The sequence below is a fragment of the Lepidochelys olivacea genome (assembly GCF_965140295.1).
Source record: "Lepidochelys olivacea isolate rLepOli2 genome assembly, chromosome: 3".
Taxonomy (NCBI): domain Eukaryota; kingdom Metazoa; phylum Chordata; order Testudines; family Cheloniidae; genus Lepidochelys; species Lepidochelys olivacea.
Window position 1 is genome coordinate 55,655,465 of NC_140413.1, and position 26,798 is coordinate 55,682,262.

General features: G+C 41.1%; 1 protein-coding gene across 2 annotated transcripts in view; it reads right to left on the reverse strand.

The window, feature by feature from the left end:
* The window catches only part of LMBRD1 (LMBR1 domain containing 1), a 238,221-nt gene that overhangs the window by 157,281 nt on the left and 54,142 nt on the right, over positions 1–26,798 (reverse strand). For both annotated transcript variants that reach the window (XM_084624095.1, XM_084624096.1), the window contains exon 6: positions 8,587–8,675. In XM_084624095.1, the coding sequence (XP_084480221.1) occupies positions 8,587–8,675 (89 nt within the window). The remainder of the gene's footprint in view (positions 1–8,586; positions 8,676–26,798) is intronic.

Sequence of the window (26,798 nt, forward strand, 5' to 3'; positions counted from 1 at the left end):
CTCTGAAATGTTTTATAACCTCAGTCAAATTCTGCCAACTATATGACCATATGGATTACAGGTATGGCTGCTCAGTTTCTCCTTGATTTATTAGTATAAAATGTTATTTGTACAGTGCTAGCCCCTACTAGCCCCAATCATAGACCAAGAACCCATTATGCTTGGCACTGTTCAAATACATGGAGACAGTCCCTGCTACAAAGGTCTTATCCCAAGTGTAAGACAGGACATTAGGGGGTTACAGAGACAAGGGAGCACAGGAAAAAAATGAGACAATATATTGTCAGCATGATAGACAGCTGGTGCGCTGACAATTGCGTAAGTGTTTCAAAAGCATAACGAAGCAGTGAATTAAGGAGGGATATGAATTATGACAGTGAGCTAGTTTTGTGGAGGTTTATGGGGAATCTACCCACGTGTGAGACGTAGCAAGAGCACAAGCATCAAGGTGCTGTTTCAAAGTGAAACAAATGGGTGATGAATGCTGGCATCTGTGGCACAGCAGATACAGGAGTTGTCATATCCACAGCATTTAAGAGTTGAGAAGTATCATGGAGATATACTATGAAAGTTCCGGGTTGGGGGGGATTGGAGGACAGAAAGAGAGATTAACATGGTTGAAGCAACAAGCTAGGAAAATTATCTTTACAGCAGTGTTTTGATTAGATATAAGAAAGGAAGACTGCATTTATCAAGACCAGTGAGTACGTTGTCAAGAAAAGACAAGTTTTCGTTGCACAGATTCAGAGAAGAGGCACATCTTAGCGATGTTATGCTAGAAGAATTGGTAAGATTTAGACATGACCTGGATGTGAGGATCTAGAGAATGCGGAGTCTAAGATGATACTGAAGTTACAAGTCTGAATGACAGAGGATTATATGGATGTTATCCACAACGACTGAAAAAGAGCTTGGAATGTGGAAGATTAAGCACTCTTCTGTCCTCAAGAGGTTACAATACAAATGAGACAATCAGTAAGTAAATGAGCCTAAAACAATATTTAAGGAAACAGTAATAATGAAGTGAGCTGTAGCTCATGAAAGCTTATGCTCTAATAAATTTGTTAGTCTAAGGTTTCAGAGTAACAGCCGTGTTAGTCTGTATTCGCAGAAAGAAAAGGAGTACTTGTGGCACCTAAGAGACTAACCAATTTATCTGAGCATAAGCTTTCGTGAGCTACAGCTCACTTCATTGGATGCATACTGTGCGTGTATATAAAAAGATCTTCTGCACTTTCCAAAGCATGAAAAAATACCTCCTCCCACCCCACTCTCCTGCTGGTAATAGCTTATCTAAAGTGACCACTCTCCTTACAATGTGTATGATAGTCAAGGTGGGCCATTTCCAGCACAAATCCAGGGTTTAACAAGGTGGTCTGGGGAGGGGGGGGTAGGGAAAAAACAAGGGGAAATAGGCTTGAATAGAGACTGGGAGTGGCTAAGTCATTATGCAAGGTAACCTAAGTTAATTGTATCCAATTTGCAAATGAATTCCAATTCAACAGTTTCTCGCTGGAGTGTGGATTTGAAGTTTTTTTGTTGTAATATAGCAACTTTCACGTCTGTAATCGCGTGACCAGAGAGATTGAAGTGTTCTCCAACTGGTTCATGAATGTTTTAATTCTTGACATCGGATTTGTGTCCATTTATTCTTTTAGGTAGAGACTGTCCAGTTTGACCAATGTACATGGCAGAGGGGCATTGCTGGCACAGATCACATTGGTGGATGTGCAGGTGAACAAGCCTCTGATAGTGTGGCTGATGTTATTAGGCCCTGTGATGGTGTCCCCGAATAGATGTGGGCACAGTTGGCAACGGGCTTTGTTGCAAGGATAGATTCCTGGGTTAGTGGTTCTATTGTGTGGTATGTGGTTGCTGGTGAGTATTTGCTTCAGGTTGGGGGGCTGTCTGTAGGCAAGGACTGGCCTGTCTCCCAAGATTTGTGAGAGTGTTGGGTCATCCTTCAGGATAGGTTGTAGATCCTTAATAATGCGTTGGAGGGGTTTTAGTGGGGGCTGAAGGTGACGGCTAGTGGCGTTCCATTATTTTCTTTGTTAGGCCTGTCCTGTAGCAGGTGACTTCTGGGAACTCTTCTGGCTCTATCAATCGGTTTCTTCACTTCCGCATTCTAGTTGTAAGAATGCTTGATAGAGATCTTGTAGGTGTTTGTCTCTTTCTGAGGGGTTGGAGCAAATGCGGTTGTATCGCAGAGCTTGGCTGTAGACGATGGATCGTGTGGTCTTGTCAGGGTGAAAGCTGGGAGGCATGTAGGTAGGAATAACGGTCAGTAGGTTTCCGGTATAGGGTGGTGGTTATGTGACCATCGCTTATTAGCACCGTAGTGTCCAGGAAGTGGCTCTCTTGTGTGGACTGGTCCAGGCTGAGGTTGATGGTGGGATTGAAATTGTTGAAATCATGGTGGAATTCCTCAAGAGCTTCTTTTCCATGGGTCCAGATGATGAAGATGTCATCAATATACCGCAAGTAGAGTAGGGGCATTAGGGGACGAGAGCTTAGGAAGCGTTGTTCTAAGTCAGCCATAAAGATGTGGGCATACTGTGGGGCCATGCGGGTACCCATAGCAGTGCCACTGATCTGAAGGTATACATTGTCCCCAAATGTAAAATAGTTATGGGTGAGGACAAAGTCACAAAGTTCAGCCACCAGGTTAGTCGTGACATTATCGGGGATAGTGTTCTTGACAGCTTGTAGTCCATCTTTGTGTGGAATGTTGGTGTAGAGGGCTTCTACATCCACAGTGGCCAGGATGGTGTTATCAGGAAGATCACCGACGGATTGTAGTTACCTCAGGAAGTCAGTGGTATCTCGAAGGTAGCTGGGAGTGCTGGTAGCGTAGGGCCTGAGGAGGGAGTCCAAATAGCCAGACAATCCTGCTGTCAGGGTGCCAATGCCTGAGATGATGGGGCGCCCAGGATTTCCAGGTTTATGGATCTTGGGTAGTAGATAGAATATCCCAGGTCAGGGTTCCAGGGGTTTGTCTGTGCGGATTTGATCTTGTGCTTTTCCAGGGAGTTTCTTGAGCAAATGCTGTAGTTTCTTTTGGTAACTCTCAGTGGGATCAGAGGGTAATGGCTTGTAGAAAGTGGTGTTGGAGAGCTGCTGAGCAGCCTCTTGTTCATATTCCGACCTATTCATGATGACAACAGCACCTCCTTTGTCAGCCTTTTTGATTATGATGTCAGAGTTGTTTCTGAGGCTGTGGATGGCATTGTGTTCCGCACGGCTGAGGTTATGGGGCAAGTGATGCTGCTTTTCCACAATGTCAGCCCGTGCACGTCAGCGGAAGCATTCTATGTAGAAATCCAGTCTGCTGTTTCGACCTTCAGGAGGAGTCCACCTAGAATCCTTTTTTTTGTAGTGTTGGTAGGGAGGTCTCTGTGGATTAGTATGTTGTTCAGAGGTATGTTGGAAATATTCCTTGAGTCGGAGACGTCGAAAATAGGATTCTAGGTCACCACAGAACTGTATCATGTTCGTGGGGGTGGAGGGGCAGAAGGAGAGGCCCCGAGATAGGACAGCTGCTTCTGCTGGGCTGAGAGTATAGTTGGATAGGTTAACAATATTGCTGGGTGGGTTGAGGGAACCATTGCTGTGGCCCCTTGTGGCATGTAGTAGTTCAGAAAGTTTAGTGTCCTTTTTCTTTTGTAGAGAAGCTAAGTGTGTGTTGTAAACGGCTTGTCTAGTTTTAGTAAAGTCCAGCCACGAGGAAGTTGGTGTGGAAGGTTGGTTTTTTATGAGCGTATCCATTTTTGAGAGCTCATTCTTAATCTTTCTCTGTTTGCTGTAGACGATGTTGATCAGGTGATTCCGCAGTTTCTTTGGGAGCGTGTGGCACAAGCTGTCAGCATAGTCTGTGTGGTATGTAGATTGTAATGGATTTTTTACCTTCAGTCCTTTTGGTACGATGTCCATCTGTTTGCATTTGGAAAGGAAGATGATGTCTGTCTGTATCTGTACAAGTTTTTTCATGCAGTTGATAGATTTCCGCTCCATACAGCTAAATGCAGTGCCTTGCATAATGACAGGTTTCAGAGTAACAGCCATGTTAGTCTGTATCCGCAAAAAGAAAAGGAGTACTTGTGGCACCTTAGAGACTAACCAATTTATTTGAGCATAAGCTTTCGTGAGCTACAGCTCACTTCATCGGATGCATACTGTGGAAAGTGTAGAAGATCCTTTTTATATACACACAAAGCATGAAAAAATACCTCCTCCCACCCCACTCTCCTGCTGGTAATAGCTTATCTAAAGTGATCACTCTCCTTACAATGTGTATGATAATCAAATTGGGCCATTTCCAGCATACACATTGTAAGGAGAGTGATCACTTTAGATAAGCTATTACCAGCAGGAGAGTGGGGTGGGAGGAGGTATTTTTTCATGCTTTGTGTGTATATAAAAAGGATCTTCTACACTTTCCACAGTATGCATCCGATGAAGTGAGCTGTAGCTCACGAAAGCTTATGCTCAAATAAATTGGTTAGTCTCTAAGGTGCCACAAGTACTCCTTTTCTTTTTGCGGATACAGACTAACACGGCTGCTACTCTGAAACCAGTAATAGGAGTGTGCTTACAGAGGCTAAGAGCATAAGCTGATAGTTCCAAGTCAATTCCCAAAGATCTTCCGCCTAAATAATTTCAATTATGGAAGTAGCTAGAGGCCCTAGTTAAGATATGGGAACCCTATTGTGGTAGGCACAGCACACTTTTGCTTTATTAAAAAAAGCACAAGTGCAGGAAGGGGAGACAGATAAGGTAAATGTGAAACAAGCATGTTTCAACATAACTAATAGTCCTAGGTAGCAATGTCTTCTAGGAATCAAGGTAGAAGTGGATCTTGAGGAAGGGGGATTTGAAAGAACTTTCTCTTGGTAATTTATGGACTAGCTCAGAAAGTTCACATACAAGGGGCAACAGAAGAAAGTTTAAAGATGCTTACCGGAGAAGCAGACAAGGAAGAAATGAAGTTGATGTTATCAGTTATCACTTGCACAGCAGAAGTGGTGTATCAGTAAGCCCCTTGGTTTAAGCTGAAAACTAAATTTTACCAAAAAATTCCTGGGGCTTACAAAAATTACTCAGTTTTGTCCAATTTTCACCCTGCTTTTATATCATTCAAATACATTAAAAAACGTGTATTGTATTTTCCTAATAAAACAATGTATGGCATGAGATCTATGTATTAAAATAATACATTAGTTTGTGTGTGTGTGTGTATATGCAAAGCTGCCTATTGAAGTAAGGCTTTGTATTAGTCTAGAAGATGCACACAACACAAGCTCTGAAGTGCATGTGCATCTGCAGATAATCGATGAAAGATTTGACACACTAAAATAGGAAGAAAATGAAAATCTGTATCAAATACATTTCAGAACACAAGTATTAGAAATTAAAAAAAAAACAGGAGAAAAGGATGAAGTTGAGTGTATGCGCTGCAAATGCTGTGGCCCAATTCTTAAAGGTAAATATTTATAGGCTAATAGTTCTAGGGTTACAAAAATCAACTGATAATTCAAATTACAAGTTTTATTTGGGAATTAGAGATATAGTTTTCTTAAACTCAGAGGTGGCATTGTGTTTTGAGTTCTGTTTTAGTTCTGCAGCAAGCCACACTGATGAACAGAATTCAAAGCATTAATCTACTAAACACTTTTCTCGCCATCTTTCCATCCACCAAAAAAAACCCAGATAGTCACCCAGAAAAATTAATATAGTTTTTTGCCCTGATTTTTGCCTCTTTTTGTTATCGTGGTAATAAACACTCAAGTTCCCAGGAAAAACTAAATAAAATGAAAACTGAAAACAAAGGGCCCTATATATCAACAACAAAAAAGATAATCTGGGTGGGGAAAAACTGTGATGGGCTTTTAAAAGCAAAGCAAAAGACTAACTTGATGTGGTGGAAAAGGCAGGGTCAGTACAGTGAGCCAAAGGATGGTAATGTGGTGAGAAGAAGCCTGTATGTGATGAACAAAAACCCAATAAGGATGAAGATATGATAAAAACAAAATGTTTTACCAAAACAAGAAAAGTATTGAGCACAGGGACTGAAATTCAGTACTGGCTGGGGAGGAAGCACGAAAATATAGGATGTTAAGTCTTCTGTTTAGTTTCCTATGATTACATAGAAATTCTGGACATTTTTCTTTTTTACCTCCAAAGTGTTCCAACAGTTAGGATAGTAAACAGATAAGACTGTTAGTAATAAGTAGTTTGACCTTGTTCTGAATACTGAATTTTTTCACCATCTTACAGAATTCTCAGAAAGCTTAAGACTGAAGTATTTAGTTACTCAAATAGTTACAAACAAAAAACAAAACAAGCCCCTTTATTTACTATTTTTATGCTTGACAGAGGAGTCCAGTCTGCTACTAGTTCAGTTATCAAAGACCCGATGGTATTATATGACCCAAGGTATTCAAACCACCAGGTAAGTAAACGAGAGACTCACATCTGCAGTGTACTTTGGACCAAGTTATATGCAAGATTCAAAACACTTAATCATTTGTTGTAGAAAAAGTTAGACACAAAGTCACACTACAAGAGGCCACTTATCCATCTGAATTAGTAATCTGTCTCCATATAATGCCTGTAGTCAATTGTGTAATGAAGAACTATATGCTACTGCCAACTGGCTTTGTTTATATACTAAAAGCAAGATAAATTACAAAGTGTAACTTCTTACATTAGAAGTATTTGTTCATATATCTAATCCTCTAACTCCTGATTGATTTTGGCAGTGAAACATATATGCAAATTAAACATTAATTGATTTCCATCATTTCGTGTCTCAATGACCGCACATGTCCCATTGCTTTTGTATTATGGGAGAGCAGGATGACTAGAAGCGCGTGACTGGGCTTTAATATATTTGTGTAGTTTCAGATATCCATTTCCTCTTCTTTACAAGCTAAATAAATCCCCAAACTAGCCTTTGTCCCCCTCTTCTTGTATACCTTCACTATATCCTGGGCAAGTCAAAAGCAATATTCTATTGTAGATGTAAAGCTTGTTACTGTAGTCTTAATATTCTAGAAGTTACAAAGCATGCCCAACATCTTTCCAGATGCATTTTTTATACCTTCGTATGGAGAAGTTCTAAAATGAAGAGGAGCATATAAAAGGACGTAATAGCCTAATTCAGTTTGCCCATAGACTTAATGAATGAAATCCTGGCCCCACTGAAGTAACAATAGGAATTTTGCCATTAACTTCAATGGGGCCAGGAATTCATCTAAGAAATTCAGACAAAGGAACAGCATCCAGGAACTCTTAGTCTTGATACACATTTTGTGGTGGTGAAAACTTGCAAATCCACACTATCAAAAAGACATTTAGTGCCTCGGTTCATGTATTTTTCTCAGAATTATTCTGTTTTGACTATATCCCAGAATCCTTTGACTACAGCTTAGTGTTGGCCAGAAGTCTTCATTGTCTCCTCCAAATAAATAAATACACCAAACTTTTTCTTAAGTTAACAATTCAGAATTTTATGAGTAGTTTAATTTTTCCCCTCTAGTAAGCACCACAACTATGCTGACTTATTACCTGTGTTAAATACAGCTTTTAGAGACCTTCAACCCGATTCAATTTTAAGTTTTTCCTATACCACCCATCACCATAGTATTAAAAGATACTAACTGTAATCCTGTCATTTTTATTAACCATTCATCTTTGGCATCCAAGTCATTACTAGTTGTACTGAACTTCACTGGTCTTAGGGCATCCATCACAATTACTAAACTCCTAAAAAGTAAGGGAAGACTGTCCAAAGTCAACAGTCTCTCCCACTCCTTGTACAAACCCCTGTTCCTCCTCCTCAACATCCCTTGACTCTTCTCCAGTGGAGCCTTCTACACTCAAATTTGAGGTAAGCTAAGCTAATAGAACTGGTTCCCATCCAGCAAATTTGATGTGCAAAGCTGACATCACATACCTAGAGCACTGAAAGGAATATCACCTCCCTATTTTGCAAAACGTGTGATGTCTAGTGCAAAAGATACAAAGAACTCCAATCTCATACCCCAATAGAGCAAGGTTTTTCAAATATTTGGTTATAATTCTGTGTGATGTTAAGACTATATACATTCGCTGTATGATTTAAGATCTTAAACACTTATAGTTTTCTCTTAGTAAAATGCAAAGAAAAGATTGGACTTTTACATGGGTAACAAGGATGTCTAGAGATATAACCGTTAATGACAAAGTTTTTGGAAAGGGTAAAAAGTTTCTTGAGTCAGGGTTTAAGCTAGTCTCTAACTATTAAGGATTAGGATAACACCATTATGGGAGCAGTTTTTTGCAGCTTCCTCTCAGGCATCTGGTGCTGGTTACTGATGGAGACAATACTGGACTACCTGGACCACAGGTCTGATCCAGTATGGCAATTCCTATGTTAAAAACATTTTACCTGTCAATTAATAACTGAATTCAAACAAATTCTATTCCTTATGAGAAAGCACATGCTATTTTTCTTATTCAGATGCCACTTCGCACTATTAAGGCAAAAAATATAATTAACTGTTTAACGCCAAGTTAAAACACAAAATTCCTGAAAGAACTTACGACTACTTCCAAGTTCCTCAAACAGGTATTTCACTTTCTCCCACTCAGTGGAATTTCTCTTCTGAGGAACATCCAATGGAATGAAGGCACTATAACAAGAAAAAAATTTAACACTTCTTTAAATTTTTTAATTATTACAAATTAAAATATTTTAATGGGAAATCAATCTACTCCTGAAGAAAAAATCTCCTACATCAAGCTGAATATACACACACACATATAGAATGATTTTCTTCCAGAGCAATTTTTCATTTTAGTTTATATCCCTTCATACTAGCTATGCTTTTGTATAAATCAGTTTCCAATGTTGCAAATATTCTTCCTGCAAGTTATACGTAGTATAAGAGTGCTCTCTTCAGTTAAGATAACTATTTTAAACAGGTAGTTTATTTAGTGTACACCTCTGGGTTCTTCATACATAGAAAATAGTGGAGAGCATGTTATCAGATGCAGCAGCAGTAGTAGCCAAGTGCACAGTTGAGAGTGGGATTTAAGCATTTCAGTTATCCATTCAGTGTCGGATGGCATTAATTTCCACTTTATACTGCTGTAGAAAGTGCTTGTTAAGCTAAAATACTTATCTTCATAATACATTTTGGTCCAATTTGAACATCCAATTCACTAATTTTCACAAATATAGTCACTCAACATGTTCGAAATAAACTAGTTTTTCTAAAAAGACCATCTGTTTCCACTTTATTCTTGCAGTTCGAAAGTCTCATGCTATATCATTTATGCTGATCCCATGGTCCGAGAACTTCAGTTTTCTGACACCACGAGGCCTGATAAGAAATTCAAGTATAGTGTGATTCCAACCTTCATTATTATGACCAACACATGCTGTGCATTGGCAGCAATGCTGAACAGAGACCACCTCCTCACCTAAAAAAAAATAAACCTGACAAAAGAGTGTGGAAAGTTTTGAGCTATCAATGACTTTTTTTAAACAAAAAAAATGCAGCAAATAATTCTCCACCCCAACCATCAACCATCTAAACACTAATATTACACTGATTGTGCTAGAGTGCAACTGTTTACTGTGCAACCTGGAATAGGTTTACTGCAAAAATGGGCACAAAAAAGGAAGATAATTCTGAGAAAAGTAAATAAAAGGCACCCTTTCGCAAGTTAATCTTTAATAAATTGTATTCTTTTGTAGGGGTCAAGGAAAATACAACCTGAGATTACTTGTAGTTAATTATTTCAGTTTTACACTATATGGTTAAACCAGAAAGAATTTGCTCATAACCAGAATAAGCCCAGATATTTTTGGGACACAGACAATGAAGTGTGATTTTGGGAGCTGACCAAAAAGTTCTAAAAGCCATTGTGGCAATTCTGGGGGATGCTCAGTCGTGATTATAGATCTGTACTCCAAGATTTATTTTATGTACAGATTTTTGAGATGATATAAACAATGTCAGAGGAAGCAGAAAGTTTCACCACATTCCCCCCAGGCATAAAACTTGTGAAAAGTCACAGAGCAACCTTCACCGGGTTGCTCTCAGATGGCCTGGCTAGTCAAGTAGGTGGGTGGGGGGAGGCAAAGGAAAGACTTCACAGTTAGGCTTTGTAATAAAGGAAAGTGGTAGTTGGGCTCAGGCACACCAGAAGGGAGGGGCTTTGAAAAGAGCGAGTCCTTGAGAGAGGGAAAAACTGACTGGGAGGTGCATTCTGGAAGTAAAATGGAGACCAGGCTGGGTCCTTAGAGCTCCAGGGCTTACCAAAAGAATCTAAGTTGTGTATGTTCTATTCCAGTAGCTCATGAGGGAAGCCCATCTATATTTGCTTGTAGTGAAGTGTAAGATTAAATGCACACTTATGCACACTGACTATTTTCTTTGACGCTTTGTACTATTTGCTAGTAGACATACTTGTTGCAAAAAGGTTGTTTGTCATTGCAGATCACTGGACACAGGTTCCTGTCAGATCTGCACAGTGATAAGCAATAGACAGAGCATTGTAATCAGATCCCAGTCTAATAGTGGAAGAATTGTACAATTCCACCCCAGGACAAGTAAGGGCATGTCATAAAAATAAAGGGAAGGGTAACCACCTTTCTGTATACAGTGCTATAAAATCCCTCCTGACCAGACGCAAAACCCTTTCACTTGTAAAGGGTTAAGAAGCTAAGATAACCTCGCTGTCACCTGACCAAAATGACCAATGAGGAGACAAGATACTTTCAAAGCTGTAGGGGGGTGGGGGGACAAAGGGTCTGTCTGTCTGTGAGATGCTTTTGCTGGGAACAGATCAGGAACGCCATCTCAGAAACTCTGGTAAGTTAGTAAGTAATCTAGCTAGAAATGCCTTAGATTTCCTTTTGTTAAATGGCTAGTAAAATAAGCTGTGCTGAATGGAATGTATATTTCTGTTTTTGTGTCTTTTTGTAACTTAAGGTTTTGCCTAGAGGGATTCTCTATGTTTTGAATCTGATCACCCTGAGGTATTTACCATCCTGATTTTACAGAGGTGATTTTTTTTTTTACACTTTTTCTTAAATTAAAATCCTTCTTTTAAGAATCGGATTGCTTTTTCATTGTTCTTAAGATCCAAGGGTTTGGGTCTGTGTTCACCTGTACAAATTGGTGAGGATTTTTATCAAGACTTCCCCGGAAAGGGGGTGTAGGGCTTGGGGGGATATGTTGAGGGAAGATGTCTCCAAGTGGGCTCTTTCCCTGTTCTTTAACACGCTTGGTGGTGGCAGCAGCATAGGGTTCAAGGACAAGGCAAAGTTTGTACCCTGGGGAAGTTTTTAACCTAAGCTGATAAGAATAAGCTTAGGGGGTCTTTCATGCAGGTCCCCATATCTGTACCCTAGAGTTCAGAGTGGGGAAGGAACCTTTACAGGGCATGACACCCAAAAAGACCCTGATAAAAGGCAGATGTAGAGGACTGATGTGTAGCATCAAGGAATCTTGCCCCTATGTTATTGGGGTCTTTTTCCAGCAGCAGACTTAAGAGGCTGCTATCACTTCTGAGGTTAGAAGTCCTGGTATCAAGAACGTTTGCCTCGGATGTCAGAAGCAGAGGGATATGTGGATGTGATCTGTGTCAGATCCAAAGATCCAGGCCTTGATGCCTTTAGTGCTCTCTCACTGAAGAGGCTAATGCTCTCAAAGGGAAGATCTTCAATCTTGCCCTGTGGTTCTGATGTAAAGTCAGAAAAGCCTAACTAAAAATATCTTGGTAAGCCCTCATCCTCCATGGCCATAATTTAGGTCATTGAGTCAGAAGAATCACAGGCAGCTCTTAGCAAATGCTTGGCCTGGATATGACCCTCATCACTAGGGTATTTGCCGCTTCCTTTTACTTCTCTGGAAGGGAATCTATGGCATGCGATGGCATCCCAAAAGGCATGACTGCAGTAGGATATTAGACTCATGTCATTGGGTATCCTGATGCCAAGAAAGTCAAATGAATATGCTCTTCTTCCAATTATGTCCAACTTCCATTTCTCCCTGTTCAAGGAGGGGGAGGGGCAGCATATGGTGACTAATCCCTCTCACTCTCTTGTGAGAAGACACCTAAAATTTTGGCTACAGGATGCTGCGTTAAAAACTAGAGGCCCTTAGCTGCTAGTGGGTTCATCCTGTCTGTACATTTAGGGACAGGCTGTCCCTAGCAGGTTGAAGAAAACAGAACCAAGAGGGAGAGCTAGCTCCTACTTTGGATGGGACTACAGGATATGAAAACAGTGGTCCCTGCCCTGGAATCTTCCAACCTTATCAACAGCTAGGGTCTGTTATCCTCTCTAGCTCTTCAAACGGTGTACTCATCACACACTGAAGACGACCCAATCTGGTCCTCTGGTGAGACAGATGATGATGTTCTCCAGGGAGACTTATGAGTCTTCCAGGGTGTTTATCTTTCCAGTCATCCTTGTCAGGCTGCTCTGTATGATGGTTAGGAAGAGGTGACAGGAGAACCAGTGTCCCTGGTAGCATAGGCTGAGACATGGGCTGGTTGAGGATGCCAATGCTGGCATGGTGCCAGTGCTGAAGTATGCCTTATGAGTCTGTAGATTAAGTCAGTGTAGACATAAGCTTCTAAGAGGTCCTTTAAAAGCTCGTAATAACGTCACATCAATAACTGGAGAGTTTCTTGCATGAGATCTTGCCAAGAAGCTGGTGGTTCAGGCAAAGGAGAAAGATCTGAGTTCACTGGTCTGCATGAGAGACTTCATCCCTTATGGCACTGGAGGTGCTCTGTGTTGTTCCTGGAATGAAAGGAGGACTAGATGACAGTCCTAAATTCATCTTTCAGATGTCTGACTTAGTACCATACAACATTTTGATTAAAGACTAGAATTACCTAAAGTTAACATAGCACATAGCAATTAAAATTGGCTAATGGATAGGTCACAGAACGTAACTATAAAACGCATATATTTCTAAACAAGTCCCATAAGGGGTTGGTTCTGGGTCCTATGCTATTGAACATTTTTATAAATGACCTAGAAGAAAACAAAAATTACTGAAAGTTTGAAGAGCACAAAAATTGGGGGAGCAGTAAATAAAGAGAACAGACCACTGTCAAAGCAATCTGAATTGCCTCATATACTGGGCACAAACAATATGCATTTTAATTCAGCTAAATGTAAACATATATACCCAAGTACTAAGAATGTAGGCCACACTTACTAGATGGGGGACTATCCTGGGAAGCAGTGACTGACATTTGGGGGTCATGGAGAATAACTGGTTGAACACCAACTTCTAATGAGACACTGTGGCCAAAAGGCTAATAAGATCAACAATATACTTAAACTGTGGTGGTTCATAGTTTGATGTTGCACTCTATGCGCTTTATGGAAATATGCTTATGAATATGACACAGCTGGAATATGCTTTATGCTAAATACCCCTTGTATGGTGTCATTAGAAATCTTGTAATCCACTAAGTGTGTTCATCCTACTTGTTTGCATGTATTATTTCTATATCTGGAGTTAGGAGCGTGATGGGTTGGATCACAGAAATCCCCTTGGGAAATGCCACTTGATATGCTCGGACTACCTCTAAGCCCGTTTTCCCGAGCAGCTTGAGAATTCAGCGACCTTCCTGGTTTGAGCCAGACATGCTTGCCCACTGCGAACAGTTCCAGGTCTGGACAACATCCCCTAAAAGCTGCAGGCTTAACTGAAAACAGCTTAAGAAGTGTTCCTGTCTCCTGCACCCAGAAACCCAGCTCCCAGTGGGATCCAAACCCCAAATAAATCCATTTTATTCTGGATAAAGCTCTTATACAGGGTAAATTTGTAAACTGTCTGTCCTTTATAACACTGATAGAGAGATGCACAGCTGTTTCCTCCCCAGGTATTAATCATTTACTCTGGGTTTATTAATAAGCAAAAGTGATTTTATTAAATACAAAAAGTAGGATTTAAATGGTTCCAAGTACTAACAGACAGAACAAAGTAAATTACCCCCTTTGTTCTGTTCCACCCCCTTATATGGCTCTGGCACAAGGCATGAGTCTTGTCTCTGTGGGCCCTCACTTCTACTTCTAAATGGAAAGGAACCGAAGTATTCAGGTTTGATAAATATGTACTTTTGAATATAATTTTCATCTTCTTTTGGTTCTAGACTTGTGAGGGTTCCCTCCCCACTCTGAACTCTAGGGTACAGGTGTGGGGACCTGCATGAAAGACCCCTTAAGCTTATTTCTACCAGCTTAGGTTCCTACTCCTCCCTAATATCCCCCCAAGACCCCACACCCCCTTTCCTGGGAAGACTTGAAAATAAACAAGATGAGCACAGACCAACCTTCGGGTTTTTTCAGGACACTTAAAAAAAAAAAAGATTCTAAAAGAAACAGAACTTTATTATAAAGAAAAAAAGGTAAAAGAAGCACCTCTAAAATCAGAATAGAAGATAATCTTACAGGACAATCAGATTCAAAAACAGGATTTTCCTCTGGGCCAAACTTTAAAGTTACAAAAAGAAAACCAGGAATACACCTTCCTCTCTGCACAGAGAAAATCACAAACCAAAACAAAAATAAGCTAATTCATTCCCTTACTAGTACTTACTAATTCTAATGGAGTTGGATTGCTTGCTTCCTTGATCTGTGTCGGGCAAGCACACACAACAGACAGACCAAAACCTTCTCTCCACCCCCCCCATTTGAAAGTATCTTGTCCCCTTATTGTTCCTTTTGGTCAGGTGCCAGCCAGGTTACATGAGCTTCTTAACCATTTATAGGTAAAAGGATTTTGTGCCTCTGGCCAGGAGGGATTTTATAGTACTGTATACAGGAAAGTTGTTACCCTTCCCTTTATATTTATGACAAGACTTCATGCAGGTCCTTCATGGATGAGGCTACTAAACCAATTCTACTTTGGATATCTGGCCAGCTGAACACATTTGATGATGACAGTTTACTGCCTAGATAAAGTCACCTATTACTTCCACAATTTGTCCAGAAGCACAGATATCTCGTATCACAACTTTTGTGCCAACACCATGGATTTTTGGTTTTGCCCAAGAACATCCGCCTCAACCTGGAAGCTCTCTAGCGCATCTTTGAAATAGTCCTCTTTGGTCCAGATACAAATCATCATCTGCAAGTTGACTTGACAGTTATACCAATATTTGCAGATCATGCTCAAGGACACAATTCATTTTCCAACAGCATAGGGCTGGGGCCAGGACACATCCCTGCTTCATCCTGGATCTAGTGTAAAACCAGTCAGAACTATGGGTCCCACGACACACCCGTGCCAGAATCATTAAGTAGAACTTGAATCAAGTTCTCTGGAGAATGTTGGAAACACCAATGACTTGTGGTGTCTTCCACAAGGCAGCTCTATTGACATAATCAAAGGCTGTCTTTATGTCTACGTATGCTGCTGTCAAAGGTTAGTTGACTTCACAATGGATCTTAGATAAACCTAGTAGCCAATCCCAATTGCTCTGGTGACAATGTTTCACAGGAGAGGCTGGAACATGGTGAATAGGACATGTGTGGTGACTTTTCTGGAACAGGGAGCAGAGAGTTATTGGTCTATATATACACACACACACACACTACCCTCTGTGTGTGGGCCTTTCTCCCTATACAACGGGATAATCATCCCGGCCTTACATTCAGTTATCTTCCCAGTAGTCCATGCCCTAACGGTTAACATGCTACAGTTATGGGCAGGACACCCGCTTTGCACTTTGTTTTTTTTAAATGGCAGAACAAACCTCTTCCAAGGCAGGTACATGTACATAGGTTTTGGGGTTAGAGACTGCATTTACTGAAATCGAGACATGGAGTTGCTGCAGGATGGTTAAGTGCAAACCCTTAATATTCTTTCCATCCACAAATAAAGCTAGAAAAGACTCTAGGAACACAGGAACAAATCTCTAGGACCAAATCACTCTGCAACGGCGGAACAGTAACTGATAGGTGCACTAATATAGAACATCACCGCTGAGGGAGTGCTCATGCACCTCCCAAACATGGCTTTTGAAGGCAGTTCCATAGCTCGATGCCAGAGGTACTGTACACCAAGTATTCAGAGGTTCTCTTCCAAAATTGATAGCTTTCTGTAGATCAGAAGTTCTGCTCAGCGGGACCAAAAAAATCTAGTTTATTGAACAGATCAGATACTTGTATCACGTAGTAAGAGCTAGCACTAGCAGCGGAAAAATGTTCTTAAAAAGATACAAACAAAATGAAGCATATTCAATAAGATCAATAAAGGCATGGCATTATTTTCATACATTCTTCACATTTTCAGATGTTCCACTTTAGCAGGTATGCATCCTGGTAAAAATCTCAGCACTGTCCCCCTTCCACTAACTGACTGCAGAGATGCACAACTTCTCCTCTCTAGAGCAGGGTCCTGGTATTGGCTGTTGGAGCTCCAACCATCCATATCTTTTATAGCTACTTGGAATCACTATTTGTCTGGTAAATTTTGAACCCCGCTTTAAACCATCCGATAGCGAGTAGGAAGCTCAGCATTAGCAAGATTGACTAACAATTTGAGACTCATTTGCTAAAGTCAAGTCTGAATAAAAATGTGAAGGGCAATAAAGAATTTTAAGGTTAGAGCTACCAACCTTATCAAGCTTTAATGGCATAGTATAATACTTTCAGGACCAATATGTGTTTCTTACCACTAGTTTTAGAGAAATGATTTAAAAAAGTCAATCCATGGTCCAGGAATACTTGACTCTCACCCCAGTCAGTACATCCCCCTTTACTACACCTACATACTTAGCTAACAGTATGAAAAAGGCCACTGTTTTAAAGATGCACTGTGAAGAAAAAAGTTTCAGTGTTTCTTTACTCCTCTCTACAACATAAGAGATTGACTTAAACGTGAATGTCTAGTTGTTTGCATTTGAAATAAAGAATATTAAGTCCTCACAATCCTCTGTTCACTGGTTTCTGAAGTAGGTAATAAGATCTTCAGAACTGTTATCTGCATTTGGAAAGCACTCAGCATGCTGTGACACTTCAATAATCTAAATTAGGTTATTTGAGGTGTAAAGAAAAAAATCAAGAAAATCTTGAAGCCTTTTTTCAGTTATCGTTCTACATCAAAGAAACAGTAATGGGAAGCCTTTTTGCTTTAAAGTTTACCTTTAAGGCTTAAAGAAACGCTGCCAAAAACATTTCACCAAAATTGGTAGGAGATTTAATGCTTATTTATTTAGATGTCCTTAAATTGCACATATCCATAACTTTTGAAACCTGCACATTAACTGTCAGCTATTCAAAGCAGGGACCATTTTTTTTTTTACTATGTATTTATGCATCAGAGTATAACTCTGAATTGGTTTTTAGAAGGTTACATATCAGCATGTTATCTGAGCACTTACCCCCAAAAGAAAATAGGGTCCTGGCCCCATTACAGCTCCTGGACAGTCATGTAAATACTAATAAAAGTTGAAAAATGTTAGCTAAATTAGGGATGTAAATATTTTAAAAGTTCACCAATTAAACAGAGGGGCTGGGACTGCTCCGGCCGGTGGAGCCCAGGGATGCTTCTCTGGACGGCTGGCACAGCCCACGGGGCTGGGGCTTCTCTGGCAGACTTGGGTCAGCAGGCCAGTGCAGCTGCTCTGCCCCGCCAAAGGCTGGGAGTTAATGGTTAAGCTGGATTAACCAGTAAGACTAATGCTTACCAGTTAACAGTTTACTATTTTACATTCTGAAACCATTCTTAAGCTAAATACTGAAACGTTTTACATATGCCAGCTTCTACAGGAACCAGTGTTCACAAGCACAATGTCACTGCAATTTGAAAAGGAATACTTGTGGCACCTTAGCGACTAACAAATAGCTACAGCTCACTTCATCGGATGCATCCGATGAAGTGAGCTGTAGCTCAGGAAAGCTTATGCTCAAATAAATTGGTTAGTCTCTAAGATGCCACAAGTCCTCCTTTTCTTTTTGTGGATACAGACTAACACGGCTGTTATTCTGAAAACTGCAAATTGAGTCACTTCTGTGCTTTTAGTTGGGAAAAAACTAACATTATCTGTATTTAGAGAGGCCTTAAAAAAAAAATCTCAGTATCAAAAGCAGCCACAGAAATTGCAGCTGTCATCATGGTCTCATGCTTAAGAAATTAGTCTCTACATTTTCAGTCTACTTTTGGGTTGATTGGGCTTCCTCTGAGCAGAATTAGTGGCACAGTATTAATTACTGCAGAGGCTGCAACTCTGCTGCTCTAGGTTTTCCAACGCTGAATCTAAACCAGTGGCATGGAACTAGTATAAGCCATGGGGCAGAAAGGGCCATGGTTAAACTACATTAAACAGAGCTAGTGGAGGACAAACATCTGCCTATTTATCTATAGCAATTCCTGACCTTCAGCCAAAAAAGTTTCAGTCCTAGGCACCTACTGCAGAGGTCAACTATGTAGTTCATATCACAAACCTAGCAATGAGAAGAGTTCTTTTCAATATGTGATCTAAGCAGGGTTTTAACTTTTTGATCCAACTGGTGAAAAAGGTAGGGTCAACTATCTATTGTACCTCATTTAACTGAGGAAATGGACCAAACGAATGGAAATGGACCCTGAATCCCTCAGTCTGGAAAGAAGCCTAAGTACAGGACAGAAGGTTACAATGCTTCCAGCAACAATGGAAGTGCCATTTCAGGAAACCCAGAGAAGGTGAAATCCTCCACCTTGTTTTATGAAGTGAGCCTTGAGACATTAGGAGACCTATAATATATTCCAATGGGAACAGGAAAGGAAGTGCAAACAGGTAAACAAAGTTATTCAGGAATATCAAGAAGCCTAGCCAAACAAAAATGGTCACTAAGAATCTATGGAGGTAAAAGTAATTGTCTACTGTTGTAAGAACCACAATGAGTTCTGAATAAATGGTCTGGATGCCAAGGAAGAAAACTTTATTTTGAACACCAAAATGCAAGATCAGGCCAAATAGATTAGTTATGTAATACACGTAATTAGTGACAAAAGTCTGACTAGATCCAAGAAAAATGAAGGTGTAGTACTACAAGATTCATAGGTATGTTATTATTGGCAAATTCTCCTTGAATTAGTAAAACAAGATCTAAGCAGTATTTTGAATGAAGACAACACAAAAAAAGCACTGGATGATTCTTGCAAGAGAAAGACCTTTTGGCAAAGGAAATTAAAGTTGTCACACAAGCACATGTACTGAAAGTTTCTGAGATACACAAAGAGCCTATGATCCCAGCAGATACAAGCTCACGTTCGTTGTGGGCTCCCCTTCTGCAAGATAATTGACCAGTGACATATGCCTCCAGAGCACTGACTGAAACTCAAAAGAATTATGTTAAGACTGAACAGAAGAAATGCTGGAAATTGGTTTTGGTTGCAAGCACTTTATGTATAAAATTCAACAGAGCTGAAAGACTAAGCAATTGAAAGGCATATTACAGAAGACATGGAACAAAGTAAACTACTATTTACTTCAGAAAAAAAGTTGCAGAAGCACTCCTTTAATCTGAAAAAAGACAAGGTAAGAAGCTTCTTAAAGCAGTTAGGTTTTCAAGGAGCACCTATGAACAAAAGCAAGGGGCTGCAGAATGGTAATTTGAGGTAGAAGGCCCAGTATTACATTTACAAAACAAAATCTGAAACGCAAATGAGAAACAGTGACATAACAGTTAGTAGCTTGAGTATAATTCAGTAGATGTACCCATGCTTTTTCTATTGACCATCCAACATAGTGGACTGTTGAGATTCTGCACAAAAGGACAGTGTCTTAACACCATACAGCATAAGGTCAGAAGTAAAAGTGAGTGAAATTTTTTTCAAATAGTCATTTCAACAGAAAAATGCATGGGAGAGCACCAAAATGGTTGACAATTTTGGGTCACGTTCGTATATTTTTTTTATTGCCCAAAACAATTAACCAAACTCGGAAGTATCAGAGCATTCACCTGACTGCCTTTGCAGCTGCCCTCTCTTAGGGAAGCCTTTCCTCTTTTCAGAGGTGAAAGTAAGACAGTCTGGTCCAGCATACTGGCAAGAGCCAGTATGCCGTGCCATGCTGGACTGGACCGGCTTCCCCGGCAGTGATTTAAAGGGCCCAGTGCTCCTGCCACAGTGGGGAGCCCTGAACCCTTTAAAGCACCACCAGAGCTCCGGCAGCAGGGCTCAGGCGGGGGCTCCCCACAGTGGCCGGAGCACCGGGCCCTTTAAATCCCCGCCTGAGCCCGGCTGCCAGAGCCCCGGAGCTCTGGCAGCTGGGCTCCAGCAGGGATTTAAAATGCCCGGAATTCTGCGGCAGCCAGAGCCCCGGGCCCTTTAATTGAACCCTGAGCCCTGGGGCTCCCAGCCACCTCTGCAGCGGGGTGATTTAAAGGCCCCAGGGCTCCCAGACAGAGCCCCGGGGCCTTTAAATCGCCTCTTCCGGTTGAGGCCACGCCCCCACTCGTGACTCCGGCGGCATACCGGTAAATCCTTTAAGTTACTTTCACCCCGACTCTTTTCTTGATCAGACTATAGTGGACATGTTAGGCTTCTCTCCAGTTCCTGATACTCGTAATTGCACCTGCCTCTCACTTTTCACTCTGCCTTTTAAGCAGCACTGCATCCGATTCCTCTCTCCTCTCCCCCTCCATGTTGCTGTCTTACACCATCCAACTCCTTCCTATCAGCCTTCTACCAATTTAGACTTCTGACTCTCTCTCCCTCTTACTGCCCAACCTCCTTAGTGAGTTCAACTCCATGCCCATAACTATCCAACCCACTAGCTGCACATTTTATTGCTCTCATCTCTTCAGTTGACTTGCAGCCCTGGTGCAGTTCTCCCACCCACCAAAAGCCTTGATTTGGTCTTCAAGTACTGCTCTCTCTAATCCCTCAGTGACCAAGCCTCATCTGACCATTACCTGATCTCATTCAGCCCTACCCATCTATTTCTACCCCACATACCCTCTAACTTGTTCCTTCCATGACTTGCAGTCCATCACCATTACTGACATTGTGTCTATACTCAGCCTTCTCTCTTCCATTAATATGGTTTATTCTTTCTATGCTTCACTCTCCTGCATTCTTAACTCTTTTGCACTCTCCCATCGCAGGATCTACCCTGCGAATCCCCAGCTCTGGTTCAACTTCAAATCTGCTTTCTCCTCTCCTTTTGCATTGCATCCCTGACCTAACTCTACAAGGAAAGGAGTACTTGTGGCACCTTAGAGACTAACAAATTTATTTGAGCATAAGCTTTCATGAGCTACAGCTCATCGGATGAAGTGAGCTGAGCTCACTCAGCTCACTTCATCCAATGAGCTGTAGCTCATGAAAGCTTATGCTCAAATAAATTTGTTAGTCTCTAAGGTGCCACAAGTACTCCTTTTCTTTTTGCGGATACAGACTAACATGGCTGCTACTCTGAAACCTGACCTAACACACACCCAGATTGAATTCTCCACTACATGTTCATTCTCTTCTCCTATGGTTCTGCCATCTCTCTTACTAAACTTTACTATTTTAAAGTAATTGAATCCTATGCCCACAATCCCAGCCACTTTTTGCCGCCTTTGATTCATTCCTCAAACCTTCCTCCTGGCTCTACTTCTTTCTGCATAAAACTCAATTTCTTTCGAAACAAAATTGAAAATAAAGACCTGACTGTCCCCATCTCCTTGCTTTCCCTTCCACTTCTGCAATTGTCTCCTCTTTCTCTCCTGTCAGACTCAGAAGTTTCTTGGCTGCTCTCTAGCCCTTTCACTTGCCCCAGAGATTATATCCCATCCCCTAATGTCCCTTGCAGCGAGTCTCATCCCTTCTTTTACTCTTTTCCTTAACCTCAATCTCCCCTGGCTTCCTTCACAACATAAACATGCTTTAGTTTTGCATCTTAAAAATATCCACCCTTTGCTCTATTTGCCTCAAGCTAACATCCCACAGCTGAACACCCTTTTATCTCTAAGATCTCAGGGAAATTTAACCAATTCTAGAAAATGCAAGTTCTGCAACACTAATGCATTTTGTAAATTCATGTTTATTTCATTGAATTGTTTTGGTTGCAAATGTCTGAAAAATTTAATGTTTCAAGATTGTGAAACAAAACTTTAGTTAAAATTACTTGAAATTCTTGGATTTTGTTTAAAGAATTTTAAACATGAGAAGTCAGACAATTTCTCCTCTTTCCCTCTCAGACTTTGTGATGGTACCAAAAGGCTCTGTCCTTCATACCCTTCTGTTTTGCCTTTACATCTTATGTCTGGGTAATTCACCTGCAAACAAAACTATGTATATGCTGACTACTCACAGATCTACCACTCTGCTCCAGAACTGTAAACTTTGTGGATGTTTATAAGGAGCTCTTCCTGAGCATAAAGGGCAATATGGGAGAAAGCACTGGAGAAGGTGTTTGTATAAAGATGTAAAAAGTGGGTCATGGATGCCAGTGTCAACTATGATTGGATAATGACACTGGCCTCCATCACCTACTCATTAAATATTCATACAAACATTATCCTCCAAGTCTCTCCTTAAAACTCTCCTTTGCTGTGATGCCTACAAAAAAAGTAATAGGTTACTGGTACACTGATATTACTATCATCTTGACTAACATAGTAGTCACATTGTTTCCTCATAGTCACATCTGTCTGTATCCCTCTATTGTCTGGCAAACAGGGACCGCTATCAGGGAGTTCTCCAGGTGAAGGAGAAGCAAATATGAGACCCTTGGGGTAAGTGGTTGTCTGTAGTGTGTTTGGGGGTTACTTACTGTATGCGGAGCTTGTGTTTGTCTGTCTGTTTGAAGGACCGTGTGCTGTGGCCAGCAGTTAGAAACTGTGAGCTTCTAAACAAGGTTTGAAATCTAGAAGCCTCTGTTCATTGGCTGAGCCTTAGTCAGGGGGCAGGGCTATCAAGAAGACCAGGGCTTTATAAAGCAGTGAGCAAGCGACCAGGGAGCTTTGCAAACAGGGACCGCTAACAGGGAGTTTCAAGAGGGAGTTTGGAAGGGGAGTGGAAAGGGGGCGAGGTACACTTGCCATTCTTTAAAACCTTTAAACTATCAAAACTTCTTGATTTAAAACTCTATCATTAACCTAGGTAGCTGAAGGAGAGAATGCAAGCAGAAGCCCAGCAGCAGAGTGGGGGTTATTGTACTTATTGCTCTCAGCGTAGCATGTATAATTACCTGCCCTGAGGGTGGGTGGTGTACGTGTGCACTCAGTGCAAGGAGCTCCTGGCCCTCAGAGACCCTGTACGGGCCATGGAAGCCAGGGTGGCAGAACTGGAGGAGCTAAGGGAGGCAGAGAGGTATGTTGATGAGGTTTTCCGGGACACTGTAGATATGTCCCACCTCCAGTCAGACATCCCGCTGCTGAGGATGAAAGGCCCTGAGAAGGAGAGCAGTCAACAAGAGCAGAGGGAAACCTTCCTATAGTTGGGACCCTCCTTTCAGATGATGTTGTGGCATCCTCTTGCACTGAAGTTACCTCTCCAGGAAAAGGCAGGTGTTAGTAATGGGAGATTCCATTATTAGAAACATAGATAGCTGGGTTTATGATGACCGGGAGAACTGTATAGTGACTTGCCTGCCTGGTGTGAAGGTTGCAGATCTCCCTAGGCATCTAGATAGACTTATGCATAGTGCTGGGGAGGAGCCAGTGGTCGTGGTACATGTAGGTACCAATGAAATCGGGAAGGGTAGGAGAGACATCCTGGAGGCCAAATTTAGGCTGCTAGGAAAGAGACAAATCCAGGACCTCTATGGTGGCATTCTCAGAAATGCTTCCAGTTCCATGTGCATGGCCAGGTAGTCAGACAGAGGTTCAGAGTCTCAATGCGTGGATGAGATGACAGTGTAGAGAGGAGGAGTTTAGATTTATTAGGAACTGGGGAAACTTTTGGCATAGGGGGAGCTTATACAGGAAGGATGGGCTCCACCTAAACCAAAGTGGATCCAGACTGCTGGCACTTAACATTAAAAAGATTGCAGAGCAGTTTTTAAACTAAGAGCTGGGGAAAAGCCGATTGCTGCAGAGGTGCACATGGATCGGACAGACACTTCTCTTAGAGGAGAGTCTATTGATAGAGATTCTTTAGGTTTTAGTCAGGAGGAGAGGATGGAAGAGGATGAAGTATCGGCCAGATCAGACGAGAAACATTCACATAAAGAACCTGACACATCAGAAAAGGGCAGACAAACAGTGACAAGTTTTTAAAGTACTTGTACACAAATGCTAGAAGTCTAAATAATAGGATGGGTGAACTAGAGTGACTCGTGTTAAAGGAGAATATTGATATAATAGGCATAGCAGAAACCTGGTGGAGTGAGGACAATCAATGGGACACAATCATTCCGGGGTACAAAATATATCAAAAGGACAGAACAGGTCTCGTTTGGGGGCGGGGAGGAAGTGGCACTATATGTGAAAGAAAATGTAGACAATAAAGAACTCAATAACAGTGGGGGATTTCAATTATCCCCATATTGACTGGGTAGATGTCACCTCAGGACGAAATGCAGAGACAAAATTTCTCGACACTTTAAATGACTGCTTCTTGGAGCAGCTGGTACAGGAACCCACAAGGGGAGAGGCAACTCAATTTAGTCCTGAGTGAAGCGCAGGTTCTGGTCCAAGAGGTAACTATAAGAGGACTGCTTGGAAATAGTGACCATAATAGAATATTTAACATTCTTGTGGTGGGACATTAAAATTTAAGAAAGGGGAACTATGTAAAAATGAGGTTAGTTAAACAGAAATTAAAAAAGGTACAGTGACTAGAGTGAAATCCCTGAAAAGTGTCCATGCAGCTTGCAAAGACACCATAATAGAGGCTCAACTTCAATCTATATCCCCAAATTTAAAACACAGTAAGAGCCACCATGGCTTAACAAGAGAAAAGAAGCAGAGAGAGATAAAGGCATCTTTTAAAAAGTGGAAGTCAAATCCTACTGAGGTAAATAGAAAGGCGCATAAACTTTGCCAAATTAAATGTAAAAAATGTAATAAGAAAAGCCAAAAAGGAGTTTGAAGAACAGCTAGCCAATAACTCAAAAGGTAACAACAAAATGTTTAAGTACATCAGAAGCAGGAAGCCTGCTAAACAACCAGTGGGGACCCCCTGGACGATCAAGATACAAAAGGAACACTTGAAGACGATAAAGTCATCACGGAGAAACTAAATGAATTCTTTGCTTTAGACTTCATGGCTGAGGATGTTAGGGAGATTCCCAAACCCGAGCCATCTTTTGTAGGCGACAAATCTGAGGAATTGTCACAGATTGAAGTATCACTAAAGGAGGTTTTGGAATTAATTGAGAAACTTAACAGTAACAAGTCACCGGGATCAGATGGCATTCACCCAAGAGTTCTGAAAGAACTCAAATGTGAAATTGCGGAACTATTAACTACGGTTTGTAACCTGTCCTTTAAATCAGTTTCTGTACCCAATGACTGGAAGATAGCGAATGTAATGCCAATATTTAAGAAGGGCTCTAGATCTGATCCTGGCAATTACAGATGGGTAAGTCTAACGTCAGTACTGGGAAAATTAGTTGAAACAATAGTAAAGAATAAAAATTGTCAGACACATAGAACATAAGTTGTTGTGCAAAAGTCAGCATGGTTTCTGTAAAGGGAAATCACGTCTTACTAATCTATTAGAGTTCTTTGGGGGGGGGGGGTCAAACACACACGTGGACAAGGGGGATCCAGTGGACATAGTGTACTTGGATTTCCAGACAAGGTGCCTCACCAAAGGCTCTTACGTAAATTAAGTGGTCATGGGATAAGAGGGAAGATCCTTTCATGGATTGAGAACTGGATAAAAGACAGGGAACAAAGGGTAGGAATAAATGGTAAATTTTCAGAATGGAGAGGGGTAACTAGTGGTATTCCCCAAGGGTCAGTCCTAGGACCAATCCTATTCAACTTATTCATAAATGATCTGGAGAAAGGGGTAAACAGTGAGGTGGCAAAGTTTGCAGATGATACTAAACTGCTCAAGATAGTTAAGACCAAAGCAGACTGTGAAGAACTTCAAAAAGATCTCACAAAACTAAGTGATTGGGCAACAAAATAGCAAATGAAATTTAATGTGGATAAATGTAAAGTAATGCACATTGGAAAAATAACCCCAACTATACATACAATATGATGGGGGCTAATTTAGCTACAACTAATGAAGAGAAAGATCTTGGAGTCATTGTTGATAGTTCTCTGAAGACATCCACAGAGTGTGCAGCAGCAGTCAAAAAAAACAAAAAAACAAACGGGATGTTAGGAATCATTAAGAAAGGGATAGAGAATAAGACTGAGAATATCTTATTGCCTTTATATAAATCCATGGTATGCCCAAATCTTGAATACTGCGTACAGATGTGGTCCCCTCATCTCAGAAAAAGATATGCTGGCATTAGAAAGGGTTCAGAAAAGGGCTACTAAAATGACTAAGGGTTTGGAATTGGTCCCATATGAGGAGAGATTAAAGAGGCTAGGACTTTGCCAGCAGATTGAGGGATGTGATCGTTCCCCTCTATTCCACAATGGTGAGGCCTCATCTGGAGTACTGTGTCCAGTTTTGGGCCCCATACTACAAGAAGGATGTGGAAAACTTGGCAATGTCCAGCAGAGGGCTACAAAAATGATTAGGGGACTGGAACACACGAGTTATGAGGAGAGGCTGAGGGAACTGGGATTGTCTAGTCTGTGGAAGAGAGGAATGAGGGGGGATTTGATAGCTGCTTTCAACTACCTGAAAGGGGGTTCCAAAGAGGATGGATCTGGACTGTTCTCAGTG